The 27349-nt window shown below is 57.6% G+C and overlaps 1 protein-coding gene across 1 annotated transcript; it reads right to left on the minus strand.

The window, feature by feature from the left end:
• Nucleotides 1-2444: 2444 nt before the first annotated feature.
• Nucleotides 2445-27349, minus strand: LOC138101542 (death effector domain-containing protein-like). The gene is made up of 5 exons (XM_068999318.1): nt 26642-27349; nt 16971-17355; nt 13332-13439; nt 8852-8998; nt 2445-2853 (listed from the first exon to the last, which is right to left on the minus strand). Exons 2-5 carry the CDS (start codon nt 17347-17349, stop codon nt 2477-2479), a joined length of 1011 nt encoding a protein of 336 aa, XP_068855419.1. The 5' UTR covers nt 17350-17355; nt 26642-27349; the 3' UTR covers nt 2445-2476.

Genomic DNA, 27349 nt, shown 5'->3' on the forward strand with positions numbered 1-27349 from the left:
GAATTGACAGAGAAAAAGGAGGAATTCTGGAATATTCCCATTTTTCCAGAGCTTTCTGCAGCTCCAACCCCAAATCCCAGCGAGTTTCACCAAGGGGAGTTTCACCTTTCCATGGTGGTTTTTAATGGATAAAAAATGAACAGAAAATGGGGAAAAACAGGGAAAAAACAGGGAAAAACAGGGAAAAATCATGGAAAACACAAGGAAAAGGAGGAATTGACAGGGAAAAAGAAGGAATTCTGGAATATTCCCATTTTTCCAGGGCTTCCCACACCTCCAATCCCCAATTCCCACTGCACCAACGGGATTTTCGCCTTTCCATCGTGGTTTTTAATGGATACAAAAGAACAGAAAATGGGGAAAAACTGGGAAAAAACACGGAAAAATCATGGAAAACACCAGGAAAAGGAGGAATTGACAGAGAAAAAGGAGGAATTCTGGCACATTCTGTGCCTCCAATCCCCAATTCCCACTGCACCAACGGGATTTTCGCCTTTCCATCGTGGTTTTTAATGGATACAAAAGCAAAAGGGAGGGGGGGGGAAAAACCCCATGGAAAAAAAAAAAACCACAAGGAGAACCCAGCAGGGACCCCAAAAAAAAAAGCCCCAAATCCTGGAAACATCCCACACCTCCAACCCTCCCCAAATCCTCACCAACAAAAAACCCACCGGGGGAGGGAAGGAGGGAAAATCACAAAGCAAGGAAGGAGAAAAAAAACCCCAAAACAACCCCAACCAAAAAAAAACCAAAAAAAAGAAGAAAAACCCCTTAAAAAAAAAAAACCAAAAAAATAACCCAAAAAAAACCCTTAAAAAAAAAACCCAAAAAAAACCCAAAAAACCCCAAACCCAAAAAAACCCCAAACCCAAAAAAAAAACAAAAAAAACCCAAAAACCCAAAAAAACCCCCAAACCCAAAAAAACCCCAAAACCCAAAAAAAACCCCAAAAAAGCCCCAAAACCCAAAAAAAAACCCAAAAAAGCCCCCAAACCCAAAAAAAAACCCAAAAACCCAAAAAAACCCTAAAACCAAAAAACCCCCCAAACCCAAAAAACCCCCAAAACCCAAAAAAAACCCAAAACCAAAAACCCCCAAACCAAAAACCCCCAAACCCAAAAAAAAACCCAAAAAAACCCCAAACCAAAAAAACCCCCAAACCCAAAAAACCCCCAAAAAACCCCCAAACCCAAAAAAACCCCAAAACCAAAAAAAAACCCAAACCCAAAAAAACCCCCAAAAAACCCCCAAAAACCAAAAAAACCCCCAAACCAAAAAAACCCCAAAAACCCAAAAAAACCCTAAAACCCAAAAAAACCCAAACCCAAAAAACCCCAAACCCAAAAACCCCCAAACCAAAAAAACCCCAAAAAAAACCCAAAAACCCAAAAAAACCCCAAAACCCAAAAAAACCCCAAAAAACCCCCAAACCCAAAAAAACCCCAAACCCAAAAAACCCCCAAACCCAAAAAAACCCCAAAAAAAACCCAAAACCCAAAAAACCCCCAAACCCAAAAAAAATCCCAAACCAAAAACCCCCAAATCAAAAACCCCAAAACCCAAAAAAAACCTAAAAAAACCCCAAAAACCCAAAAAAACCCCTAAAACCCAAAAAACCCCCAAACCCAAAAAAAACCTCAAAAATCCCCAAAAACCCAAAAAAACCCAAAACCAAAAAAACCCCCAAACCCCAAAAAAAACCAAAAAAACCCCAAAACCCAAAAAAAAACCCCAAAAACCCAAAAAAAACCCAAAAAAACCCCAAAAACCCAAAAACCCCCAAAACCCAAAAAACCCCTCAAACCAAAAAAACCCCAAAACCCAAAAAAACCCCAAACCAAAAAAACCCAAAAAAAACCCCGAAAACCAAAACCCCCCAAACCAAAAACCCCCAAAAAAACCCAAAACCCCAAAAAAACCCTAAAACCCAAAAAAACCCCAAAACCCAAAAAACCCCCCAAACCAAAAAAAAACCCAAAAAAACCCCAAAACCCAAAAACCCCCAAAACCCAAAAAACCCCTCAAACCAAAAAGACCCCAAAACCCAAAAAAACCCCAAAACCCAAAAAACCCCCCAAACCAAAAAAAACCCCAAAAAAACCCCAAAAACCCAAAAAAACCTAAAACCCAAAAAACCCCAACCCAAAAAAAAACCAAAAAAAAACCAAAAACCCAAAAAAACCCTAAAACCCAAAAAAAACCCAAAAACCCAAAAAACCCCCAAACCCAAAAAAACCCCAAAAAAACCCCAAACCCAAAAAAACCCTCAAAAACCCAAAAAAACCCTAAACCAAAAACCCCCAAATCAAAAGCCCCAAACCCAAAAAAAACTCAAAAATCCCCAAAAACCCAAAAACCCCCAAACCAAAAACCCCCAAACCAAAAACCCCCAAACCAAAACCCCCCAAAACCCCAAAAAGCCCCCCAAAAAAACCCCCCCCCAAAAAAAAAACCGGAAAAGAGAATCAAGAATCCCTCAAGGAGCCGCGTGAAGCATCAAGTTCCTGAGGAGTTTCTGGCGGCCCGACTCGTAATCCTCCTCGTCCACGTTGACCAGCAGCTTGATGGCCTCGTGGCCCACGGCCTGTTTGAGCGAGTCCGTGATGAAGACGCCCTTGAGCGCCTCGAGCAGGGAGCCGTTGATGTAATCCCGCCAGAAGGCGTCGAGGTAGGTGAGCTCCGAGAATTTGATGTCGCAGATGATGGAGCCCAAATCCCGGGATTTCAGGATGGTGTTGGCTTGGTTGAAACGCTCGAATTGCCGCTCCAGGGGCTCCTGCTTGTTGGAGAAGACGTTGCCGTGCAGGGCGGAGTCGTGCTGGCAGTACTCGGCGCGTACGCGTAGGCGGATGTCTGGGGGGAGGGGGGGGGGTGGGTTTTTAGGGGGGTTTTGGGGGGTTTTGGGGGGGTTTGGGGTTGGGGTTTTGGTGTTGAATTGGTGGTTGAGGTGGAATTTGAGGGGGTTTCTCGTAGCCCGGTTCGCAGATCAGTCCTGAAGATTTTCCCCAGTCCCAGTTCCCTTCCACAGTTCCAGACTCTCCCCAACCCTAAGGACCCCTCAATCCCAGGGGGAAAGGGATTCAGGGATTCAGGGATTAGGGGAGGTGGGGATGCTCCTGAGTTTGGGGGGTTTGGTTTTGGTGTTGAGGAGTCGGTGGTTGAGGTGGGGTTGTTTTGGAATTTAGGGGGTTTCTCGTGGTCCAGTTCTAAGATCAGTCCTGAAGATTTTCCCCAGTCCCAATTCCCAAATCCCCTGTCCCGGACTCTCCCCAGTCCTTGGATCCCCCCAAATCCCAGTCCCTCCCCAATCCCCACAATCCCAAACATCTCAACCCTAAGGACCCCCCGATCCCAGGGGGAAAAGGGATTCAGGGATTCAGGGATTCAGGGATTCAGGGATTAGGGGAGGTGGGGCTGCTCCTGAGTTTTGGGGGGTTTGGGGTTTGGTTTTGGTGTTGAATTGGTGCTTGAGGTGGAATTTGAGGGGGTTTCTCGTAGCCCGGTTCGCAGCTCGGTCCTGAAGATTTTCCCCAGTCCCAGTTCTCTCCCCCAGTCCCGGACTCTCCCCAACCCTAAGACCCTCAATCCCAGGGGGAAAGGGATTCAGGGATTCAGGGATTAGGGGAGGTGGGGATGCTCCTGAGTTTGGGGGGTTTGGTTTTGGTGTTGAGGAGCCGGTGGTTGAGGTGGGGTTGTTTTGGGTTTTAGGGGGTTTCTCCTGGTTCAGTTCGCAGCTCACTCCTGAAGATTTTCCCCAGTCCCAAATCCCAAATCCCCTGTCCCGGACTCTCCTCAATCCTTGGATCCTCCCAATCCCAGTCCTTCCCCAATCCCCACAATCCCAAACATCCCAACCCTAAGGACCCCCCGATCCCAGGGGGAAAGGGATTCAGGGATTCAGGGATTAGGGGAGGTGGGGCTGCTCCTGAGTTTTGGGGGGTTTGGGGTTGGGGTTTGGTGTTGAGGAATCGGTGGTTGAGGTGGGGTTGTTTTGGAATTTAGGGGGTTTCTTGTAGTCCAGTTCTAAGATCAGTCCTGAAGATTTTCCCCAGTCCCAGTTCCCTTCCACAGTTCCAGACTCTCCTCAATCCTTGGATCCCCCCAAATCCCAGTCCCTCCCCAATCCCCACAATCCCAAACATCTCAACCCTAAGGACCCCCCAATCCCAGGGGGAAAAGGGATTCAGGGATTCAGGGATTCAGGGATTCAGGGATTAGGGGAGGTGGGGTTGCTCCTGAGTTTTGGGGGGTTTGGGGTTTGGTTTTGGTGTTGAATTGGTGCTTGAGGTGGAATTTGAGGGGGTTTCTCGTAGCCCGGTTCGCAGCTCGGTCCTGAAGATTTTCCCCAATTCCAATTCTCTCCCCTTGTCCTGGACCCTCCTCAATCCTTGGATCCCCCCAAATCCCAGGGGGAAAGGGATTCAGGGATTTGGGGAGGTGGGGCTGCTCCTGAGTTTTGGGGGGTTTTTGGGGGTTTGGGGTTTGGTTTTGGTGTTGAGGAGTCGGTGGTTGAGGTGGGGTTGTTTTGGAATTTAGGGGGTTTCTTGTGGTCCAGTTCTAAGATCAGTCCTGAAGATTTTCCCCAATTCCAATTCTCTCCTCCATCCTGGACTCTCCCCAGTCCTTGGATCCCCCCAAATCCCAGTCCCTCCCCAATCCCCACAATCCCAAACATCCCAACCCTAAGGACCCCCCGATCCCAGGGGGAAAGAGATTCAGGGATTCAGGGATTAGGGGAAGGATGATGGGAGTGGGGCTGCTCCTGAGTTTTGGGGGGTTTTTGGGGTTTGGTTTTGGTGTTGAGGAGTCGGTGGTTGAGGTGGGGTTGTTTTGGAATTTAGGGGGTTTCTTGTGGTCCAGTTCTAAGATCAGTCCTGAAGATTTTCCCCAATTCCAATTCTCTCCCCCAGTCCCGGACTCTCCCCAATCCCCACAATCCCAAACATCCCAACTCTAAGGACCCCCAATCCCAGGGGGAAAGGGATTCAGGCATTCAGGCATTCAGGGATTAGGGGAAGTGGGGTTGCTCCTGAGTTTTGGGGGGTTTGGGGTTGGGGTTTGGTGTTGAATTGGTGCTTGAGGTGGAATTTGAGGGGGTTTCTCGTAGCCCAGTTCGCAGCTCAGTCCTGAAGATTTTCCCCAGTCCCAGTTCCCTTCCACAGTTCCAGACTCTCCTCAATCCTTGGATCCCCCCCAAATCCCAGTCCCTCCCCAATCCCCACAATCCCAAACATCCCAACCCTAAGGACCCCCCAATCCCAGGGGGAAAGAGATTCAGGGATTCGGGGATTCAGGGATTCGGGGATTCAGGGATTAGGGGAGGTGGGGCTGCTCCTGAGTTTTTGGGGGGTTTTTGGGGGGTTTGGGGTTGGGGTTTGGTGTTGAATTGGTGCTTGAGGTGGAATTTGAGGGGGTTTCTCGTAGCCCGGTTCGCAGCTCGGTCCTGAAGATTTTCCCCAATTCCAATTCTCTCCCCCTGTCCTGGACTCTCCCCAACCCTAAGGACCCCTCAATCCCAGGGGGAAAGGGATTCAGGGATTCAGGGATTCAGGGATTCAGGGATTAGGGGAGGTGGGGCTGCTCCTGAGTTTGGGGGTTTGGGGTTTGGTGTTGAGGAGTCGGTGGTTGAGGTGGGGTTGTTTTGGAATTTAGGGGGTTTCTTGTGGTCCAGTTCTAAGATCAGTCCTGAAGATTTTCCCCAATTCCCAAATCCCCTGTCCCGGACTCTCCCCAGTCCTTGGATCCCCCCAAATCCCAGTCCCTCCCCAATCCCCACAATCCCAAACATCTCAACTCTAAGGACCCCCCGATCCCAGGGGAAAAGGGATTCAGGGATTCAGGGATTTGGGGATTCGGGGAGGTGGGGTTGCTCCTGAATTTTGGGGGCTTTTTGGGGGTTTGGGGTTTGGTTTTGGTGTTGAGGAGTCGGTGGTTGAGGTGGGGTTGTTTTGGAATTTAGGGGGTTTCTTGTGGTCCAGTTCTAAGATCAGTCCTGAAGATTTTCCCCAGTCCCAATTCCCAAATCCCCTGTCCCGGACTCTCCCCAGTCCTTGGATCCCCCCAAATCCCAGTCCCTCCCCAATCCCCACAATCCCAAACATCTCAACCCTAAGGACCCCCCAATCCCAGGGGGAAAAGGGATTCAGGGATTCAGGGATTCAGGGATTCAGGGATTAGGGGAGGTGGGGCTGCTCCTGAGTTTTGGGGGGTTTGGGGTTGGGGTTTCGGTGTTGAATTGGTGCTTGAGGTGGAATTTGAGGGGGTTTCTCGTCGCCCGGTTCGCAGCTCAGTCCCAGTTCCCTTCCACAGTTCCAGACTCTCCTCAATCCTTGGATCCCCCCAAATCCCAGTCCCTCCCCAATCCCCACAATCCCAAACATCCCAACCCTAAGGACCCCCCGATCCCAGGGGAAAAGGGATTCAGGGATTCAGGGATTCGGGGAGATGGGGCTGCTCCTGAATTTTGGGGGCTTCTGGTTTTGTTTGGGGTTTGGTTGTTGAGGAATTTGTGCCTGAGTTGGGATTTCTTTCGAATTTTAGGGGGTTTCTCGTAGCCCAGTTCTCAGCTCAGTCCTAAAGATTTCCCCCAATCCCAATTCCCTCCCCAATCCCCACAATCCCAAACATCCCAACCCTAAGGACCCCCAATCCCAGGGGGAAAAGGGATTCAGGGATTCAGGGATTTGGGGAGGTGGGGCTGCTCCTGAGTTTTGGGGGATTTTTGGGGGTTTTTCCTCTCGGGGCTTCTCCGCTCACAAATTTGCCCCCAAATCAGAATTTCCACCCAATTTCAGGAAGTCCCAATCCCATTCCCGATCCCACAATCCCGATCCCATTCCCCTCCCCCCTCACCGCAGCTCTGGTTCTCCTTGGGGATCCCGTTCCCGATCCCATACCCAATCCCACAATCCCACAATCCCAATCCCAATCCCGATCCCATATTCCCCTCCCCCCTCACTGCAGCTCTGGTTCTCTTTGGGGATCCCATTCCCAATCCCACAATCCCATTCCCCATCCCGATCCCATTCCCAATCCCGATCCCGATCCCGTTCCCCTCCCCCCTCACTGCAGCTCTGTTTCTCTTTGGGGATCCCGTTCCCGATCCCATACCCAATCCCACAATCCCACAATCCCAATCCCACAATCCTGATCCCGTTCCCGATCCCATACCCAATCCCACAATCCCGATCCCATATTCCCCTCCCCCCTCACCGCAGCTCTGGTTCTCCTTGGGGATCCCGTTCCCGATCCCATACCCAATCCCACAATCCCAATCCCAATCCCGATCCCGTTCCCGATCCCATACCCAATCCCACAATCCCACAATCCCAATCCCAATCCCAATCCCAATCCCGATCCCATATTCCCCTCCACCCTCACTGCAGCTCTGGTTCTCTCTGGGGATCCCATTCCCAATCCCACAATCCCATTCCCCATCCCGATCCCAATCCCGTTCCCGTTCCCGATCCCACAATCCCAATCCCGATCCTGTTCCCCTCCCCCCTCACCGCAGCTCTGTTTCTCTTTGGGGATCCCGTTCCCGATCCCATACCCAATCCCACAATCCCGATCCCACAATCCCGATCCCGTTCCCGATCCCATACCCAATCCCACAATCCCACAATCCCAATCCCACAATCCCGATCCCGTTCCCCTCCCCCCTCACCGCAGCTCTGTTTCTCTTTGGGGATCCCAATCCCGATCCCACAATCCCGATCCCACAATCCCGATCCCATACTCCCCTCCCCCCTCACCGCAGCTCTGTTTCTCTTTGGGGATCCCGTTCCTGATCCCATACCCAATCCCACAATCCCACAATCCCAATCCCACAATCCCGATCCCACAATCCCGATCCCATATTCCCCTCCCCCCTCACCGCAGGTCTGTTTCTCTTTGGGGATCCCGTTCCCGATCCCATACCCAATCCCACAATCCCAATCCCGATCCCGATCCCACAATCCCGATCCCATAGTCCCCTCACTGCAGGTCTGTTTCTCCTTGGGGATCCCATTCCCGATCCCGATCCTGATCCCACAATCCCAATCCCAATCCTGATCCCGATCCCGTTCCCCTCCCCCCTCACCGCAGCTCTGTTTCTCTTTGGGGATCCCAATCCTGATCCCAATCCCAATCCCACAATCCCGATCCCACAATCCCGATCCCGTTCCCGATCCCATACCCAATCCCACAATCCCAATCCCGATCCCAATCCCGATCCCGTTCCCCTCCCCCCTCACCGCAGGTCTGTTTCTCTTTGGGGATCCCAATCCCGATCCCATTCCCGATCCCAATCCCGATCCCGATCCCATTCCCCTCCCCCCTCACCACAGCTCTGGTTCTCCTTGGGGATCCCATTCCCAATCCCACAATCCCATTCCCCATCCCGATCCCATTCCCAATCCCATTCCCCATCCCCATCCCAATCCCGATCCCAATCCCAATCCCACAGTCCCAATCCCAATCCCGATCCCACAATCCCGATCCCATACTCCCCTCCCCCCTCACCGCAGGTCTGTTTCTCTTTGGGGATCCCAATCCTGATCCCATTCCCGATCCCATACCCAATCCCAATCCCACAATCCCAATCCCGATCCCATATTCCCCTCCCCCCTCACCGCAGGTCTGTTTCTCTTTGGGGATCCCAATCCCGATCCCGTTCCCGATCCCGTACCCAATCCCACAATCCCGATCCCGTTCCCGATCCCACAATCCCAATCCCACAATCCCGATCCCATACTCCCCTCCCCCCTCACCGCAGGTCTGTTTCTCTTTGGGGATCCCAATCCCGATCCCGTTCCCGATCCCGTACCCAATCCCACAATCCCAATCCCATACTCCCCTCCCCCCTCACCGCAGGTCTGTTTCTCTTTGGGGTCGGGGGTCGCCGACTTTCTCCGTTTCCGTTGGTTCCCGAGGAGGCTCCGGGCCCGGCCCGGGCGCTTCGGGCCCAGCTGGGGCCCCCCCGGGGGGCAGCACAGGGACGGGTGGGGGGCAGGCACTGGTGGGGAAACTGCGGGGTCAGGGACCCCAAATCCATCCTGGGACCCCAAATCTGACAGGGAACCCCAAATCCACCCCACAGACCCCAAATCCACCCCACAGACCCCAAATCTGATAGGGAACCCCAAATCCACCCCAGAGACCCCAAATCTGATAGGGAACCCCAAATCCATCCAGGGACCCCAAATCCACCCCACAGACCCCAAATCTGATAGGGAACCCCAAATCCACCCCACAGACCCCAAATCCACCCCACAGACCCCAAATCTGATAGGGAACCCCAAATCCACCCCACAGACCCCAAATCCACCCCACAGACCCCAAATCTGACAGGGAACCCCAAATCCATCCAGGGACCCCAAATCCGCCCCACAGACCCCAAACCCACCCCGGGGGGCAGCACAGGGACGGGTGGGGGGCAGGCACTGGGGAAACAGCGGGGTCAGGGACCCCAAATCCATCCTGGGACCCCAAATCCACCCCACAGACCCCAAACCCACCCCAGGAAACAGCACAGGGACGGGTGGGGGGCAGGCACTGGTGGGGAAACTGCGGGGTCAGGGACCCCAAATCCACCCCACAGACCCCAAATCTGATAGGGAACCCCAAATCCATCCAGGGACCCCAAATCCACCCCACAGACCCCAAATCTGATAGGGAACCCCAAATCCATCCAGGGACCCCAAATCCACCCTGGGAACCCCAAATCCACCCCACAGACCCCAAATCTGACAGGGAACCCCAAATCCACCCCACAGACCCCAAATCTGATAGGGAACCCCAAATCCATCCAGGGACCCCAAATCCACCCCACAGACCCCAAATCCACCCTGGGAACCCCAAATCCACCCCACAGACCCCAAATCCACCCCATAGACCCCAAATCCACCCCACAGACCCCAAATCTGATAGGGAACCCCAAATCCACCCCACAGACCCCAAACCCACCCTGGGAACCCCAAATCCACCCCAGGGAACAGCACAGGGACGGGTGGGGGGCAGGCACTGGGGAAACAGGGGGGTCAGGGACCCCAAATCCACCCCACAGACCCCAAATCCACCCCATAGACCCCAAATCTGATAGGGAACCCCAAATCCATCCAGGGACCCCAAATCCACCCCACAGACCCCAAATCTGATAGGGAACCCCAAATCCATCCAGGGACCCCAAATCTGATAGGGAACCCCAAATCCATCCAGGGACCCCAAATCCACCCCACAGACCCCAAATCCACCCTGGGAACCCCAAATCCATCCAGGGACCCCAAATCTGATAGGGAACCCCAAATCCATCCAGGGACCCCAAATCCACCCCACAGACCCCAAATCCACCCTGGGAACCCCAAATCCACCCCATAGACCCCAAATCCACCCCACAGACCCCAAATCTGATAGGGAACCCCAAATCCATCCAGGGACCCCAAATCCACCCCACAGACCCCAAACCCACCCTGGGAACCCCAAATCCACCCCAGGGAACAGCACAGGGACGGGTGGGGGGCAGGCACTGGGGAAACAGGGGGGTCAGGGACCCCAAATCCACCCCACAGACCCCAAATCCACCCCACAGACCCCAAATCTGATAGGGAACCCCAAATCCATCCAGGGACCCCAAATCCACCCCACAGACCCCAAATCCACCCCACAGACCCCAAATCTGACAGGGAACCCCAAATCCACCCCAGAGACCCCAAATCTGATAGGGAACCCCAAATCCATCCAGGGACCCCAAATCCACCCCACAGACCCCAAATCTACCCTGGGAACCCCAAATCCACCCCATAGACCCCAAATCCACCCCACAGACCCCAAATCTGATAGGGAACCCCAAATCCATCCCAGGAAGCAGCACAGGGACGGGTGGGGGGCAGGCACTGGTGGGGAAAACAGCGGGGTCAGGGACCCCAAATCCACCCCACAGACCCCAAATCCATCCTGGGAACCCCAAATCCACCCCACAGACCCCAAATCTGATAGGGAACCCCAAATCCACCCCACAGACCCCAAATCCACCCCACAGACCCCAAATCTGATAGGGAACCCCAAACCCACCCCACAGACCCCAAATCCACCCTGGGAACCCCAAATCCACCCCACAGACCCCAAATCCACCCCATAGACCCCAAATCCACCCCACAGACCCCAAAGCCACCCTGGGAACCCCAAATCCACCCCACAGACCCCAAACCCACCCTGGAAACCCCAAATCCACCCCAGGGAACAGCACAAGGACGGGTGGGGGGCAGGCACTGGGGAAACAGGGGGGTCAGGGACCCCAAATCCACCCCACAGACCCCAAATCTGATAGGGAACCCCAAATCCATCCAGGGACCCCAAATCCACCCCACAGACCCCAAATCTGATAGGGAACCCCAAATCCATCCAGGGACCCCAAACCCACCCCACAGACCCCAAATCCACCCCGGGGGGCAGCACAGGGATGGGTGGGGGGCAGGCACTGGGGTGGGGGGGAACAGCGGGGTCAGGGACCCCAAATCTACCCCGGGAACCCCAAATCCACCCCAGCGACCCCAAATCCACCCCACGGAACCCCCCCCGCCCCATAAAGGGGACCCCCAATTCCCTCCTCCCCCCCCCAAATCCCGAAATCCCCCCTGATCTGGGCAGAGCCCCCCAGGCCCGGAATGGGGTCGGGAACTCCGGGAGGATCCCGGGGGGAGTGGGGACCCCAAAGGGGAGCGGGGACCCCAAGGTGACCCCAAAGGGGGGGTGGTGACCCCAAAGGGGGGGTGATGATCCCAAAGGGGCGTGGTGACTGTAGGGTGACCCCAAAGGGGGGTGATGATCCCAAAGGGGGGGGTGATGACCCCAAAGGGGGGGTGGTGACCCCAAAGGGGGGTGGTGACTGTAGGGTGACCCCAAAGGGGGGTGAGGACCCCAGGGTGACCCCAAATGGGAGGGTGGTGATCCCAAAGGGGGGTGGTGACTGTAGGGCGACCCCAAAGTGGGGGAGGTGACCCCAAAGGGGGGGTGATGACCCCAAAGGGGGGGTGACAATCCCAAAGGGGGGGTGGTGACCTCAAAAGGGGGGTGGTGACTGTAGGGTGACCCCAAAGGGGGTGATGACCCCAAAGGGGGGGTGATGAACCCAAGGTGACCCCAAAGGGGGGGAGGTGACCCCAAGGTGACCCCAAAGGGGGGGTGGTGACCCCAAAGGGGGGGTGATGACCCCAAAGGGGAGTGATGACTGTAGGGTGACCCCAAAGGGGGGTGAGCACCCCAAAGGGGGGTGAGGACCCCAGGGTGACCCCAAATGGGAGGGTGGTGATCCCAAAGGGGGGTGGTGACCCCAAAGGGGGGGTGACAATCCCAAAGGGGGGGTGATGAACCCAAGGTGACCCCAAAGGGGGGGAGGTGACCCCAAAGGGGGGTGGTGACCCCAAAGGGGGGGTGATGACCCTAAAGGGGAGTGGTGACTGTAGGGTGACCCCAAAGGGGGGGTGGTGACCCCAAAGGGGGGGTGGTGACCCCAAAGGGGAGTGGTGACTGTAGGGCGACCCCAAAGGGGGGGTGGTGACCCCAAAGGGGAGTGGTGACTGTAGGGCGACCCCAAAGGGGGGTGAGGACCCCAAGGTGACCCCAAATGGGAGGGTGGTGATCCCAAAGGGGGGTGGTGACTGTAGGGTGACCCCAAAGTGGGGGAGGTGACTCCAAAGGGGGGTGATGACCCCAAAGGAGGGGTGATGACTGTAGGGTGACCCCAAAGGGGGGGAGGTGACCCCAAAGGGGAGTGATGACCCCAAAGGGGGGGTGGTGACTGTAGGGCGACCCCAAAGGGGGGGTGGTGACCCCAAAGGGGAGGTGACGATCCCAAAAGGGGGTGGTGACCCCAAAGAGGGGGAGGTGACCCCAAAGGGGGGGAGGTGACCCCAAAGGGGGGGTGAGGACCCCAAGGTGACCCCAAATGGGGGGGTGATGACCCCAAAGGGGGGGTGGTGACCCCAAAGGGGGGGTGGTGACTGTAGGGTGACCCCAAAGGGGGTGATGACCCCAAAGGGGGGGTGATGAACCCAAGGTGACCCCAAAGGGGGGGTGATGAACCCAAGGTGACCCCAAAGGGGGGGTGATGATCCCAAAAGGGGGGTGGTGACCCCAAAGTGGGGGAGGTGACCCCAAAGGAGGGGTGGTGACTGTAGGGCGACCCCAAAGGGGGGGAGGTGACTCCAAAGTGGGGGTGATGACTGTAGGGTGACCCCAAAGGGGGGTGGTGACTGTAGGGTGACCCCAAAGGGGGGGTGATGACCCCAAAGGGGGGTGGTGACTGTAGGGTGACCCCAAAGGGGGGGAGGTGACCCCAAAAGGCCCCGTACCTGATTTGTGGGGGTGGCCGAGGCCGGGCGCGGCGCCCCCGGGCGCGCGGGGGGTGACGTAGCGGATGGACGTCTCCTCCAGGTACTTGTCCACCAGGTCCGGGCACACTGCGGGCACCGGGAAGGGCACCGGGAATGGGAACGGGGGCACCGGGAACGGGAACGGGAATGGGGGCACCGGGAATGGGAACGGGAATGGGAACGGGAATGGGTACGGGAACAGGGGCACCGGGAAGGGCACCGGGAATGGGAACGGGAACGAGAATGGGGGCACCGGGAATGGGAACAGGAACGGGGACAGGGGCACCGGGAATGGCACCGGGGATGGGAAAGGGGATGGGAACAGGGGCACCGGGAATGGCACCGGGAATGGGAACGGGAATGGGGGCACCAGGAATGGGGGCACCGGGAATGGGAACGGGAATGGGGGCACCGGGAAGGGCACCGGGAATGGGAACGGGAACGGGGGCACCGGAAGGGCACCGGGAACGAGAATGGGAATGGGAATGGGAACGGGAACAGGGGCACCGGGAAGGGCACCGGGAATGGGAACGGGGATGGGGACGGGAATGGGAACGGGGGCACCGGGAAGGGCACCGGGAATGGGAACGGGGATGGGGACGGGAATGGGAACGGGGGCACCGGGAAGGGCACCGGGAATGGGAACAGGGGCACCGGGAATGGGGACGGGAATGGGAACGGGAATGGGGGCACCGGGAAGGGCACCGGGAATGGGAACGGGAATGGGGACGGGAATGGGGACGGGAATGGGGACGGGAATGGGGACGGGAATGGGGGCACCGGGAATGGCACCGGGAATGGGAACGGGAACGGGAATGGGAACGGGAACGGGAATGGGAACAGGGGCACCGGGAATGGGGATGGGAATGGGAACGGGAATGGGGGCACCGGGAAGGGCACCGGGAATGGGAACGGGAACGGGAACGGGAACGGGAATGGGGACGGGAATGGGGACACCGGGAAGGGCACCGGGAATGGGAACGGGAACGGGGACGGGAACAGGGGCACCGGGAACGGCACCGAGAATGGGAACAGGAACGGGGACACCGGGAATGGGAATGGGGACGGGAATGGGAATGGGAACAGGGGCACCGGGAATGGGGATGGGAATGGGAACGGGAATGGGGATGGGAAGGGCACCGGGAACGGGAACGGGGACAGGAATGGGGGCACCGGGAATGGCACCGTGAATGGGAACGGGAATGGGAACAGGAACGGGAATGGGGGCACCGGGAACGGGAATGGGAACGGGAACGGGAACAGGGGCACCGGGAATGGGAACAGGAATGGCACCGGGAACGGGAATGGCACTGGGAATGGCACCGGGAATGGCACCGCGGGCACCGGGCACCCCACGGGGACCCCGAACCCAGGGAGGCACCGGGAGGCAGCCGGGGCCGTCCCGACAGCGCCACTCGGGGGGGGCACACGAACCCCGACCCCAAAGAGACCCCAAAGAGACCCCAACACTGACCCCAAAAAGACCCTGACCCCAAAGTGACCCTGACCCCAAAGTGACCCTGACCCCAAAGTGACCCTGACCCCAAACTGACCCCGACCCCAAAGCGACCCCGACCCCAAACTGACCCTGACCCCAAAGCGACCCCGACCCCAAAGTGACCCCGATCCCAAAGTGACCCTGACCCCAAAGCGACCCCGATCCTAAAGCGACCCTGATCCCAAAGTGACCCCGACCCCAAAGTGACCCCGATCCTAAAGCGACCCTGACTCCAAAGTGACCCCGATCCCAAAGTGACCCTGACCCCAAAGAGACCCCGATCCTAAAGCGACCCTGATCCCAAAGTGACCCCGACCCCAAAGTGACCCCGATCCTAAAGCGACCCTGACTCCAAAGTGACCCCGATCCCAAAGTGACCCTGACCCCAAAGTGACCCCGACCCCAAAGTGACCCCGACCCCAAAGTGACCCTGACCCCAAAGAGACCCTGACCCCAAAGCGACCCTGACCCCAAAGTGACCCCGACCCCAAAGTGACCCCGACCCCAAAGTGACCCCGATCCTAAAGCGACCCCGATCCTAAAGTGACCCTGACCCCAAAGTGACCCCGACCCCAAAGTGACCCTGACCCCAAAGTGACCCCGACCCCAAAGTGACCCCGACCCCAAACTGACCCTGACCCCAAAGTGACCCTGACCCCAAAGTGACCCTGACCCCACTCAGGGGTCTCTGAGGGGCGTGGGGCCGCTATCGCGACACGGGTGGGCTATCGTGACACGGGTGGGCTATCACGACATGGGGAGGGCTATCGCGACATGGGTGGGCTATCGCGACATGGGTGGGCTATCACGACATGGGGAGGGCTATCGCGACATGGGTGGGCTATCGCGATATGGGGTGGGCTATCGCGATATGGGGTGGGCTATCGCGACATGGGTGGGCTATCGCGACACGGGTGGGCTATCGCGACATGGGTGGGCTATCGCGACATGGGTGGGCTATCGCGACACGGGTGGGCTATCGCGACATGGGTGGGCTATCGCGACATGGGTGGGCTATCGCGACATGGGGTGGGCTATCGCGACAGCCCCTCCTGCCCCTCCGGGGCTGACCTGCGGCAGCCGCTCGTGGCGGGGGATGGAGTGACCCCAACACCGCCATATGTCGCGATATATCGCGACAGTGACCCCGTATATCGCGATATATCCCGACGGGCACTCACCGGGCCGCCTCCTCTTGAGGCTGACGTAGGGCAGCAGCTCGTGGCGGGTGATGGTGTGACCCCAATACCCCCATATATCACGACTATATCACGACACCGACCCCGTATATCGCGACATATCGTGACAGTGACCCCGTATATCGCGACATATCGCGACATATCGCGACGGGCACTCACCGGGCCGCCTCCTCTCGAGGCTGACGTAGGGCAGCAGCTCGTGGCGGGCGATGGTGTGACCCCAATACCCCCACATATCATGACTATATCATGACTATATCATGACACCAACCCCATATATCATGATATATCGCGACATATCGCGACGGGCACTCACCAGGCCGCCGCCTCTTGAGGCTGACGTAGGGCAGCAGCTCGTGGCGGGTGATGGTGTGACCCCAATACCCCCATATATCACGACTATATCATGACACTGACCCTGTATATCGCGACATATCGCGACATATCGCGACGGGCACTCACCGGGCCGCCTCCTCTTGAGGCTGACGTAGGGCAGCAGGTCGTGGCGGGCGATGGTGTGACCCCAATACCCCCATATACCGTTAACACCGACCCCGTATATCGCGACATATCGTGACAGCGACCCCGTATATCGTGACATATCGCGACATATCGCGACGGGCACTCACCGGGCCGCCTCCTCTTGAGGCTGACGTAGGGCAGCAGGTCCTGGCGGGTGATGGTGTGACCCCAATACCCCCATATATCACGACTATATCATGACACTGACCCCATATATCGCGACATATCGCGACATATCGCGACGGGCACTCACCGGGCCGCCGCCTCTTGAGGCTGACGTAGGGCAGCAGGTCGTGGCGGGTGATGGTGTGACCCCAATACCCCCATATACCGTGATTATACCACGACAATGACCCCGTATATCGCGACATATCGCGACATATCGCGACGGGCACTCACCGGGCCGCCGCCTCTTGAGGCTGACGTAGGGCAGCAGGTCGTGGCGGGTGATGATGCGCAGCAGCTGCAGCAGCTGCCGCAGGTTGCTCTCGTCGCAGCGGCCCTGCCGCTCCAGCGCCAGCAGGAAGTCGCGGCCCGAGCGGATGCGGCCGCGCTCGGCCTCGTCCAGCACGTCCACGAAGAGGAAGGAGAGCACGCGGACGTCGCGGTGCGTCAGCTGCGCGCCCACGATGTCGAACATGCGGTGCAGCGAGTACAGGCCCTGCTCGCGCTCGCCCACCTCCTCCGGCCACGGCGCCGCGCCGCCGACGGTGCCAAAGGTGCCAAGGGCGCCGGGGGTACCGGGGGTGCCGGCGCCGCGCTGCTTCCGGCCCGCCATGGGCGCCTGCGGATGGGGAACGGGGGGGTGTGGGGTTGGTGGGGGATGTGCTGGGGGTTGGTCAGCTCTTGTGGTCGTGGCATTGAGCCCGTGCCACTGGCAGTGCCACCCCCAGTAGTACCACCCCCAGTAATGCCACCCACGGCAGTGCCACCCGCGCTGTTTCCAGCCCGCCATGGGCGCCTGCGGATGGGGAATGGGGGTGTGGGGTTGGTGTGGGATGTGCTGGGGGTTGGTCATCTCTTGTGGTTGTGGCATTGAGCCCGTGCCACCGGCAGTGCCACCCATGGCAGTGCCACCCCTGGCAGTGTCACCCATGGCAGTGTCACCCCCAGCAATGCCACCCCCGGCGCTGCCACCCACGGTGCTTCCGGCCCGCCCTGGGCGCCTGCGGATGGGGAACGGGGGGGGGGGTGTGGGGTTGGTGGGGGATGTGCTGGGGGTTGGTCGGCTCCTCACCCACCCTGTGGCACTGGTAATGCCACCCGTGGCAGTGCCACCCCCAGTAGTACCACCCCCAGCAATGCCACCCCCGGCAATGCCACCCACGGTGTTTCCGGCCCGCCATGGGCGCCTGCGGATGGGGAATGGGGGGGGGTGTGGGGTTGGTGGGGGATGTGCTGGGGGTTGGTCAGCTCCTCACCCACCCTGTGGCACTGGTAATGCCACCCCCAGCAATGCCACCCGTGGCAGTGCCAGCCCCAGCAATGCCACCCCCGGCGCTGCCAACCACGGTGCTTCCAGCCCGCCCTGGGCACCTGGGGACACCGCAGTGGGATATGGGGTTGGTGTGGGATCTGCTGGGGGTTGGTCAGCTCTTGTGGTCATGGCATTGAGCCCGTGCCACTGGCAGTGCCACCCACGGCAGTGCCACCCCCGGTAATGCCAGCCCCAGCAATGCCACCCACAGTAATGCCACCCCTGGCGCTGCCACCCACGGTGTTTCCGGCCCGCCACGGGTGCCTGCGGATGGGGAACGGGATGTGGGGTTGGTGTGGGATCTGCTGGGGGTTGGTCAGCTCTTGTGGTCGTGGTATTGAGCCTGTGCCACTGGCAGTGCCACCCCCAGGAATGCCACCTCCGGTAATGCCACCCATGGCAGTGCCACCCCTGGCAGTGTCACCCATGGCAGTGCCACCCATGGTGTTTCCAGCCCACCACGGGCGCCTGCGGATGGGGAATGGGGGGGTGTGGGGTTGGTGGGGGATGTGCTGGGGGTTGGTCAGCTCCTCACCGACCCTGTGGCACTGGTAATGGCACCCCTGGCAGTGCCACCCATGGCAGTGCCACCCATGGCAGTGCCACCCCCGGTGCTGCCACCCACGGTGCTTCCAGCCCGCCCTGGGCACCTGGGGACACCGCAGTGGGATATGGGGTTGGTGTGGGATCTGCTGGGGGTTGGTCATCTCTTGTGGTCGTGGCATTGAGCCCGTGCCACTGGCAGTGCCACCCCCGGTAATGCCACCCCCAGCAATGCCACCCTTGGGAGTGCCACCCCTGGCGCTGCCACCCACAGTGCCTCCGGCCCGCCATGGGCGCCTGCGGATGGGGAATGGGGGGGGGTGTGGGGTTGGCGTGGGATGTGCTGGGGGTTGGTCAGCTCCTCACCGACCCTGTGGCACTGGTAATGCCACCCCCAGCAATGCCACCCACAGCAGTGCCACCCCCGGCAGTGCCACCCACGGTGTTTCCGGCCCACCATGGGCACCTGCGGATGTGGGGTTGGTGTGGGATGTGCTGGGGGTTGGTCAGCTCTTGTGGTCATGGCATTGAGCCCGTGCCACTGGCAGTGCCACTCCTGGTAATGCCACCCCCGGCAGTGCCACCCATGGCAGTGCCACCCCCAGCAATGCCACCTTCGGTAATGCCACCCCCAGTAAATGCCACCCCTGGCGCTGCTGGCCCACCACGGGCACCTGGGGTCAGTGCGGGCCCTGCTGGCGCTCGCCCACGGCACCGACCCCGTGCCCGCTGTGGCACTGCCAGCTCGCCACGGGCACCTGGGGTCAGTGCGGGCCCTGCTGGCGCTCGCCCACGGCACCGACCCCGTGCCCGCTGTGGCACTGCCAGCTCGCCACGGGCACCTGGGGTCAGTGCGGGCCCTGCTGGCGCTCGCCCACGGCACCGACCCCGTGCCCGCTGTGGCACTGCCAGCTCGCCACGGGCACCTGGGGTCAGTGCAGACCCTGCTGGCGCTCGCCCACGGCACTGACCCCGTGCCCCCGGCAATGCCCCCTGTGGCGCTGCCAGCTCGCCACGGGCACCTGGGGTCAGTGCGGGCCCTGCTGGCGCTCGCCCACGGCACCGACCCCGTGCCCGCTGTGGCACTGCCAGCTCGCCACGGGCACCTGGGCACACGGGGACAATGGGGTGAGGGGTCAGGGGGATGCGGGACTGGGGAGGGATCCGGGGATTTGGGGTCAGGGATAAGGGGATCCAGGGGCCCCAGAGATTTGGGATTTGGGGTCAGGGAGAAGGGGATCCAGGGGATCCAGGGATTTGGGATTTGGGGTCAGGGAGAAGGGGATCCAGGGGATCCAGGGATTTGGGATTTGGGGTCAGGGATAAGGGGATCCAGGGGCCCCAGAGATTTGGGATTTGGGGTCAGGGAGAAGGGGATCCAGGGGATCCAGGGATTTGGGATTTGGGGTCAGGGATAAGGGGATCCAGGGATTTGGGATTTGGGGTCAGGGATAAGGGGATCCAGGGGATCCAGGGATATGGGATTTGGGGTCAGGGAGAAGGGAATACAGGGATTTGGGATTTGGGGTCAGGGATAAGGGGATCCAGGGGATCCAGGGATATGGGATTTGGGGTCAGGGATAAGGGGATCCAGGGATTTGGGGTCAGGGATAAGGGGATCCAGGGATTTGGGGTCAGGGATAACAGGATCCAGGGGCCCCAGAGATTTGGGATTTGGGGTCAGGGAGAAGGGAATACAGGGATTTGGGATTTGGGGTCAGAGATAAGGGGATCCAGGGGCCCCAGAGATTTAGGGTCAGGGATAAGGAGATCCAGGGATACAGGGATACAAGGATTTGGGGTTTGGGGTCAGGGATAAGGGGATCCAGGGGATCCAGGGATATGGGATTTGGGGTCAGGGATAAGGGGATCCAAGGATTTGGGGTCAGGGAGAAAGGGATCCAGGGGATCCAGGGATTTGGGATTTGGGGTCAGGGATAACAAGATCCAGGGAATCCAGGGATATGGGGTTTGGGGTCAGGGATAAGGGGATCCAGGGGATCCAGGGATTTGGGATTTGGGGTCAAGGATAACAAGATCCAGGGGCCCCAAAGATTTGGGATTTGGGGTCAGGGAGAAGGGAATACAGGGATTTGGGGTCAGGGATAACAGGATCCAGGGGATCCAGGGATATGGGGTCAGGGATAAGGGAATACAGGGATTTGGGGTCAGGGAGAAGGGAATACAGGGGATTTAGGATTTGGGGTCAGGGAGAAGGGGATCCAGGGGATTTAGGATTTGGGGTCAGGGATAAGGGATCAGGGGGATTTGGTGATGGTGGAAATCCAGGGATATGGGGTTATGGATAAGGGGATCCAGGGGATCCAGGGATTTGGGATTTGGGGTCAGGGATAAGGGAATACAGGGATGCAGGGATTTGGGGTCAGGGATAAGGGGATCCAGGGGTCCCAGGGATTTGGGGTCAGGGATAAGGGGATCCAGGGATTTGGGGTCAGGGATAACAGGATCCAGGGGATCCAGGGATTTGGGATTTGGGGTCAGGGATAAGGGAATCCAGGGATTTGAGGTCAGGGAATCCAGGGGCCCCAGGGATTTGGGATCCGGGGTCAGGGACTGAAGTTTGGATTGACCCCAAAGGCAGCTGGCAGAGCCCCGTCCCCACAGATTTGGGGCTAAAAAACCCCAAAAATGAAAGATCACAAACCCCAGCGATGGATGAACCCCGAATCCATCCCAGCCATCCCCTTCCCCTACAAATTTGGGATAAAACTCCCGCTCTCCAACACAACTCCAAACACCTTTCCCACCCCAAAAAAATTCGGGATCGGGCTCCGGCTCGACCCCAAATCCACGGAAAGCAGCGATCCCAAATCCTCCGTGCCACCAAAAGCACCCCCAAGGCGGCAGAAATCCCCTAAAACCACCCTAAAACGGGGCAGGAATTCCCAGGGAATTCCAGAGCCCCCCCCCCAAAAATGGGGATCCCCCAAATCCCCCAAGGATGGATCCCAAAAATCCCTCGGGAATGTCCTCGGCAGCTCCTCTTTTCTCCTGGAAAATCCAATTTCTTGGAGCTGGGAATGGATTTTTCTGGAATTCCCAGGGGATTTAGGAGGAGGAATCCCCCCCCCCCAAAGAGGAAAATTTGGGATTAATCCCAATTTTTTGGGGGGTTTTCCCTTGGTTTCTTTGGGAAAAAAACTCACCCAGAGTCTCCCTCGTGCCTGGTTTTCCCTGGAGGGAAAATTCCATCTAAAAATTGGGATTTGGGGTCTTTGGGAGCCTTCAGCCAGGCAAGGATTTTTCCTGGGATAACCCAGAATTTGGGGAAAAAAAAAATCCCAAAATATCCCACAGGGATTTTTTTTCCCACCTGAGCTGAGCCCCCTGGGAAGCTCCAGGAATTCGTTTTTCCCGTTCATCCCCAAAATTATCTCCTGGATTTGGGGAGGTGGGGGGAGGAAATTCCCAAAGATTTGGGGATTTTGGGAGCCGTGGGAATCTCGGGATCCCCTCCCCGGCCGGAATTCCACGGGACAATTTTGGTGGATTGGATTTGAATTTCTTTTGGTTTTTCCTCCCAGGAAAATTTCCTCCCAAAATTCCCAGAGAATCCATCAAACCTCATTTTTTTTCCCGGATTTTTAGGGATTTCAACACCCAATTCCTGCTTTTTTTTTCCCTCCCCCCCTGTTTTCCATGGGAAGAAAACAATCCCGGGATTATTCCAGGGTTTGGGAATAGGTGAGGGGAGAAAATTCCCATAAAATCCCGGGAATTCCCCTAAAAAGCAGGAATGGGAAGCAGGTGGTGCCATGATCCCGGGGTTTTTTTTGGGATTGGGGGGGGATTTTCCTGAAATTGTCCCGTTTTTCCTCGGATTTGGGAGTTAAACGGTGAAAAAATTGGGAAAAATCTTTGGGATTATTCAGCTTTGACCCCCCCCCCCGGAATAATCCCGGGATTGTTTTCTTCCCATGGAAAACAGGGGGGGGGGAAAAAAAAGCAGGAATTGGGTGTTGAAATCCCTAAAAATCCGGGAAAAAAAATGAGGTTTGATGGATTCTCTGGGAATTTTGGGAGGAAATTTTCCTGGGAGGAAAAACCAAAAGAAATTCAAATCCAATCCACCAAAATTGTCCCGTGGAATTCCGGCCGGGGAGGGGATCCCGAGATTCCCACGGCTCCCAAAATCCCCAAATCTTTGGGAATTTTCTCCCCCCACCTCCCCAAATCCAGGAGATAATTTTGGGGATGAACGGGAAAAACGAATTCCTGGAGCTTCCCAGGGGGCTCAGCTCAGGTGGGAAAAAAAATCCCTGTGGGATATTTTGGGATTTTTTTTTTTCCCAAATTCTGGGTTATCCCAGGAAAAATCCTTGCCTGGCTGAAGGCTCCCAAAGACCCCAAATCCCAATTTTTAGATGGAATTTTCCCCCCAAGGAAAACCAGGCACGAGGGAGACTCTGGGTGAGTTTTTTTCCCAAAGAAACCAAGGGAAAACCCCCTAAAAAATTGGGATTAATCCCAGATTTTCCTCTCTGGGGGGGGGGGATTCCTCCTCCTAAATCCCCTGGGAATTCCAGAAAAATCCATTCCCAGCTGCAAGATCCCGAAGGAAAAAAGGGATCCCTTGGAAAATCGGCTTTGGGGCCGGAATTTGGGAATTCCAAGCCCTGGGATCGGTTGGGAATGTGGGAATTTCATGTCCCAGCGGGTTGAGGTTCGATCCTGGTGATCCCAAGAGATCCCAGAATGTCATTCCAGGCCTGGATTCCAACGGGATCTGCGAGGATTCCCAAAATTCCCGGGTGCTGGAGCAGGGAGGGAGGGAGGGAGGGGCCTTGGGATCCATCCTGAATTCCTGGATCCATCCCAGACCTCTCCAGATCCATCCCAAACACCCTGGGATCCATCAGGACCCTCTGGATCCATCCTGAACTTCCCTGGATCCATCCTGAACCTCTCCAGATCCATCCTGAACTTCCCTGGATCCATCCCAGATCTCTCCAGATCCATCCTGAGTCTTCCTGGATCCACCCTGAACTTCCCTGGGTCCATCAGGACCCTCTGGATCCCTCCTGAGCCCCCCTGGATCCATCAAGACTCTCTGGATCCATCCTGAACTTCCCTGGATCCATCTGGAGCCTCCCTGGATCCATCCCGAACTCCTGGATCCATCCCAGACCTCTCCAGATCCATCCCAGACTTCCCTGGGTCCATCAGGACCCTCTGGATCCATCCTGAGCCTCCCTGGATCCACCCCGAACTTCCCTGGATCCATCCCAAACTCCTGGATCCATCCTGAACTTCCCTGGATCCATCCCAGACCTCTCCAGATCCATCCCAAACCTCCCTGGATCCATCCCAAACCTCCCTGGATCCATCCTGAACCTCCCTGGATCCATCCCAGACCTCTCCAGATCCATCCTGAGTCTTCCTGGATCCACCCCGAACTTCCCTGGATCCATCAGGACCCTCTGGATCCATCCTGAGCCTCTCCAGATCCATCCCAAACTTCCCTGGATCCATCCCAGACCTCTCCAGATCCACCCTGAGTCTTCCTGGATCCATTTGGAGCCTCCCTGGGTCCATCAGGACCCTCTGGATCCATCCCAAACCCCCCTGGGTCCATCCAAAACATCTCCAGATCCACCCTGAGTCTTCCTGGATCCATCAGGACCCTCTGGATCCCTCCCGAACTTCCCTGGATCCATCCCAGACCTCTCCAGATCCATCCTGAGCCCCCCTGGATCCATCTGGAGCCTCCCTGGGTCCATCAGGACCCTCTGGATCCATCCCAAACCCCCCTGGAGCCCCTGGATCCCCTCTGGCTCCATCCCGATCCCCTCTGGCTCCATCCTGATCCCCCCGGATCAATGTGGAGCCCCTCTGGATCCATCAGGACCCTCTGGATCCCCCCTGGCTCCATCCCGATCCCCCCTGGATCCATCTGGAGCCTCTGGATCCCTCCTGGCTCCATCCCGATCCTTCCTGGATCCATCAGGACCCTCTGGATCCATCCCAAACCCCCCTGGAGCCTCCCTGGATCCCCCCTGGCTCCATCCCGATCCCTCCTGGATCCATCAGGACCCTCTGGATCCCTCCTGGCTCCATCCCGATCCCTCCCGGATCCATCAGGACCCTCTGGATCCATCCCAAACCCCCTTGGAACCTCTGGATCCCTCCTGGCTCCATCCCGATCCTTCCTGGATCCATCAGGACCCTCTGGATCCCCTCTGGATCCATCCTGATCCCTCCCGACTCCATCTGGAGCCCTCCTGGCTCCATCAGGACCCTCTGGATCCATCCCAAACCCCCCTGGAGCCTCTCTGGATCCCCCCTGGCTCCATCCCGATCCCTCCTGGATCCATCTGGAGCCTCTGGATCCATCCCGATCCCTCCCGACTCCATCAGAGAACCCTCTGGATCCATCAGGACCCTCTGGATCCATCCCAACCCCCCCTGGAACCTCTGGATCCCCTCCGGATCCATCCCGATCCCTCCCGGATCCATCAGGACCCTCTGGATCCATCCCAAACCCCTCTGGATCCATCTGGATCCCCTCTGGATCCATCCCGATCCCTCCTGGATCCATCTGGAGCCTCCCTGGATCCCCCCGGCTCCATCCCGATCCCTCCCGGATCCATCTGGAGCCTTTGGATCCCCTCTGGATCCATCAGGACCCTCTGGATCCATCTCAAAACCTCCTGGACCCATCTGGAGCCTCCCTGGATCCAATCAGGACCCTCTGGATCCCCTCTGGCTCCATCCCGATCCCTCCCGACTCCATCAGAGAACCCTCCCGGATCCATCAGAACCCTCTGGATCCATCCCAAACCCCCCTGGAGCCTCCCTGGATCCCCCCTGGCTCCATCCCGATCCCTCCTGGATCCATCTGGAGCCTCTGGATCCCCTCTGGATCCATCCCGATCCCTCCCGGATCCATCTGGAGCCTTTGGATCCCCTCTGGATCCATCAGGACCCTCTGGATCCATCTCAAACCCTCCTGGACCCATCTGGAGCCTCCCTGGCTCCATCAGGACCCTCTGGATCCCCTCTGGCTCCATCCCGATCCCTCCCGGATCCATCCCGATCCCTCCTGGATCCATCTGGAGCCTCCCTGGCTCCACCTGGAACCTCTGGATCCCCTCTGGCTCCATCCCAATCCCTCCCGACTCCATCAGAGAACCCTCTGGATCCATCCCAAACCCCCCTGGAACCTCTGGATCCCCTCTGGATCCATCCCGGTCCCTCCCGGATCCATCAGGACCCTCTGGATCCATCCCAAACCCCCTTGGAACCTCTGGATCCCCTCTGGATCCATCCCGATCCCTCCCGGCTCCATCCCGATCCCCTCCAGATCCACCTGGAGCCTCTGGATCCCCTCTGGATCCATCCCGATCCCTCCCGACTCCATCAGAGAACCCTCTGGATCCATCAGGACCCTCTGGATCCATCCCAAACCCCCCTGGAGCCTCCCTGGATCCCCCCTGGATCCATCCCGATCCCTCCCGGCTCCACCTGGAACCTCTGGATCCCCCCTGGCTCCATCCCGATCCCCCCTGGCTCCACCTGGAACCTCTGGATCCCCTCTGGATCCATCCCGATCCCTCCCGGCTCCACCTGGAACCTCTGGATCCCCTCTGGATCCATCCCGATCCTTCCCGACTCCATCAGAGAACCCTCTGGATCCATCAGGACCCTCTGGATCCATCCCAAACCCCCCTGGAGCCTCCCTGGATCCATCCCGATCCCTCCTGGATCCATCTGGAGCCTCTGGATCCCCTCTGGATCCATCCCGATCCCCCCCAGATCCATCAGGACCCTCTGGATCCCTCCTGGATCCATCCCGATCCCTCCCGACTCCATCAGAGAACCCTCTGGATCCATCAGGACCCTCTGGATCCATCCCAAACCCCTCTGGAGCCTCTGGATCCCCCCTGGCTCCATCTGGAACCTCTGGATCCCCTCTGGATCCCCTCTGGATCCATCCCGATCCCTCCCCACCTCCCTCGCTTCACGCAGCGCCGGATAAATCCCTAAAATCCCAGGGAAACCCCCCAAAAATCCAGCGCGGGACACTCACCTCAGCCAGCAGCGATTCCAGCCGTGCCTGGATCCCGGAGCAGGAGCGCTTGGAAGGAATTTTCTATCCCCTTTTTTAACTTTTTTTTTTTTTTTCCTTAATTTCCTTTTTTTTTAAATTCACTCCCTCCCTTCCCCCCAAAAAAAAACCCCCAAAAGTCCCGCGGATGCTCCCAAAATTCCACTCGCAGCCGGAATTCCAGAGGCCGGGATCGCTGTCAGTCCTTGGGGGTTGCTCCACTTAGCCGGAAAACACCGGATTATCCCCCAAAAAAACCTCCCAAAAACCCCACAAAAATCCTTTTTTTTTAAGATTTTTTTGTCGCCTTCCTAATTAATAATTTAGCCGAAAAAAAAAATTAATAATAAAAACAAAAGCAACTCCGGGTTTGGCTTTTAAGTCATTCCTGGTTTCAAGGCCAGCATTCCCGAGGGAGGAATTCCCTGGATTTTTAGGAAGATTTTGGGCGATTCCGGCCTCGCTCAAAGGGAAAAACGCAAGGAAAAAACCCAAAAAAGCTCCCTGGAGGGAAGAAATCCTTGGAATTTCATGCCGCTCCTCCTCGCGCTTCAAATCCCGGGATTTTTTTTGATTCGGTTTTGATCCTCGGGAAGAGCCGGAATGCCGGGGGGAAAAACCGGGGAAAGCGCTGTCGTTAAATAGGAAAAAAAAAATTAAAATAATAATAATATTATTATTAAAAAAAAA

Source organism: Aphelocoma coerulescens, unplaced genomic scaffold (assembly GCF_041296385.1).
Source record: "Aphelocoma coerulescens isolate FSJ_1873_10779 unplaced genomic scaffold, UR_Acoe_1.0 HiC_scaffold_332, whole genome shotgun sequence".
NCBI lineage: Eukaryota > Metazoa > Chordata > Aves > Passeriformes > Corvidae > Aphelocoma > Aphelocoma coerulescens.

Bases quoted from the DNA above. Each gene is read 5' to 3' on its own strand.
- LOC138101542 (XM_068999318.1), bottom strand. From the start codon at position 17,349: ATGGCGGGCCGGAAGCAGCGCGGCGCCGGCACCCCCGGTACCCCCGGC. The intron at 8,999-13,331 runs GTACGGGGCCTT...TTTCCCCACCAG, and splicing joins CGGCCACCCCCACAAATCAG to TGCCTGCCCCCCACCCGTCC. The intron at 2,854-8,851 runs GTGAGGGGGGAG...CCCTCCCCCCAG, and splicing joins CAAAGAGAAACAGACCTGCG to ACATCCGCCTACGCGTACGC.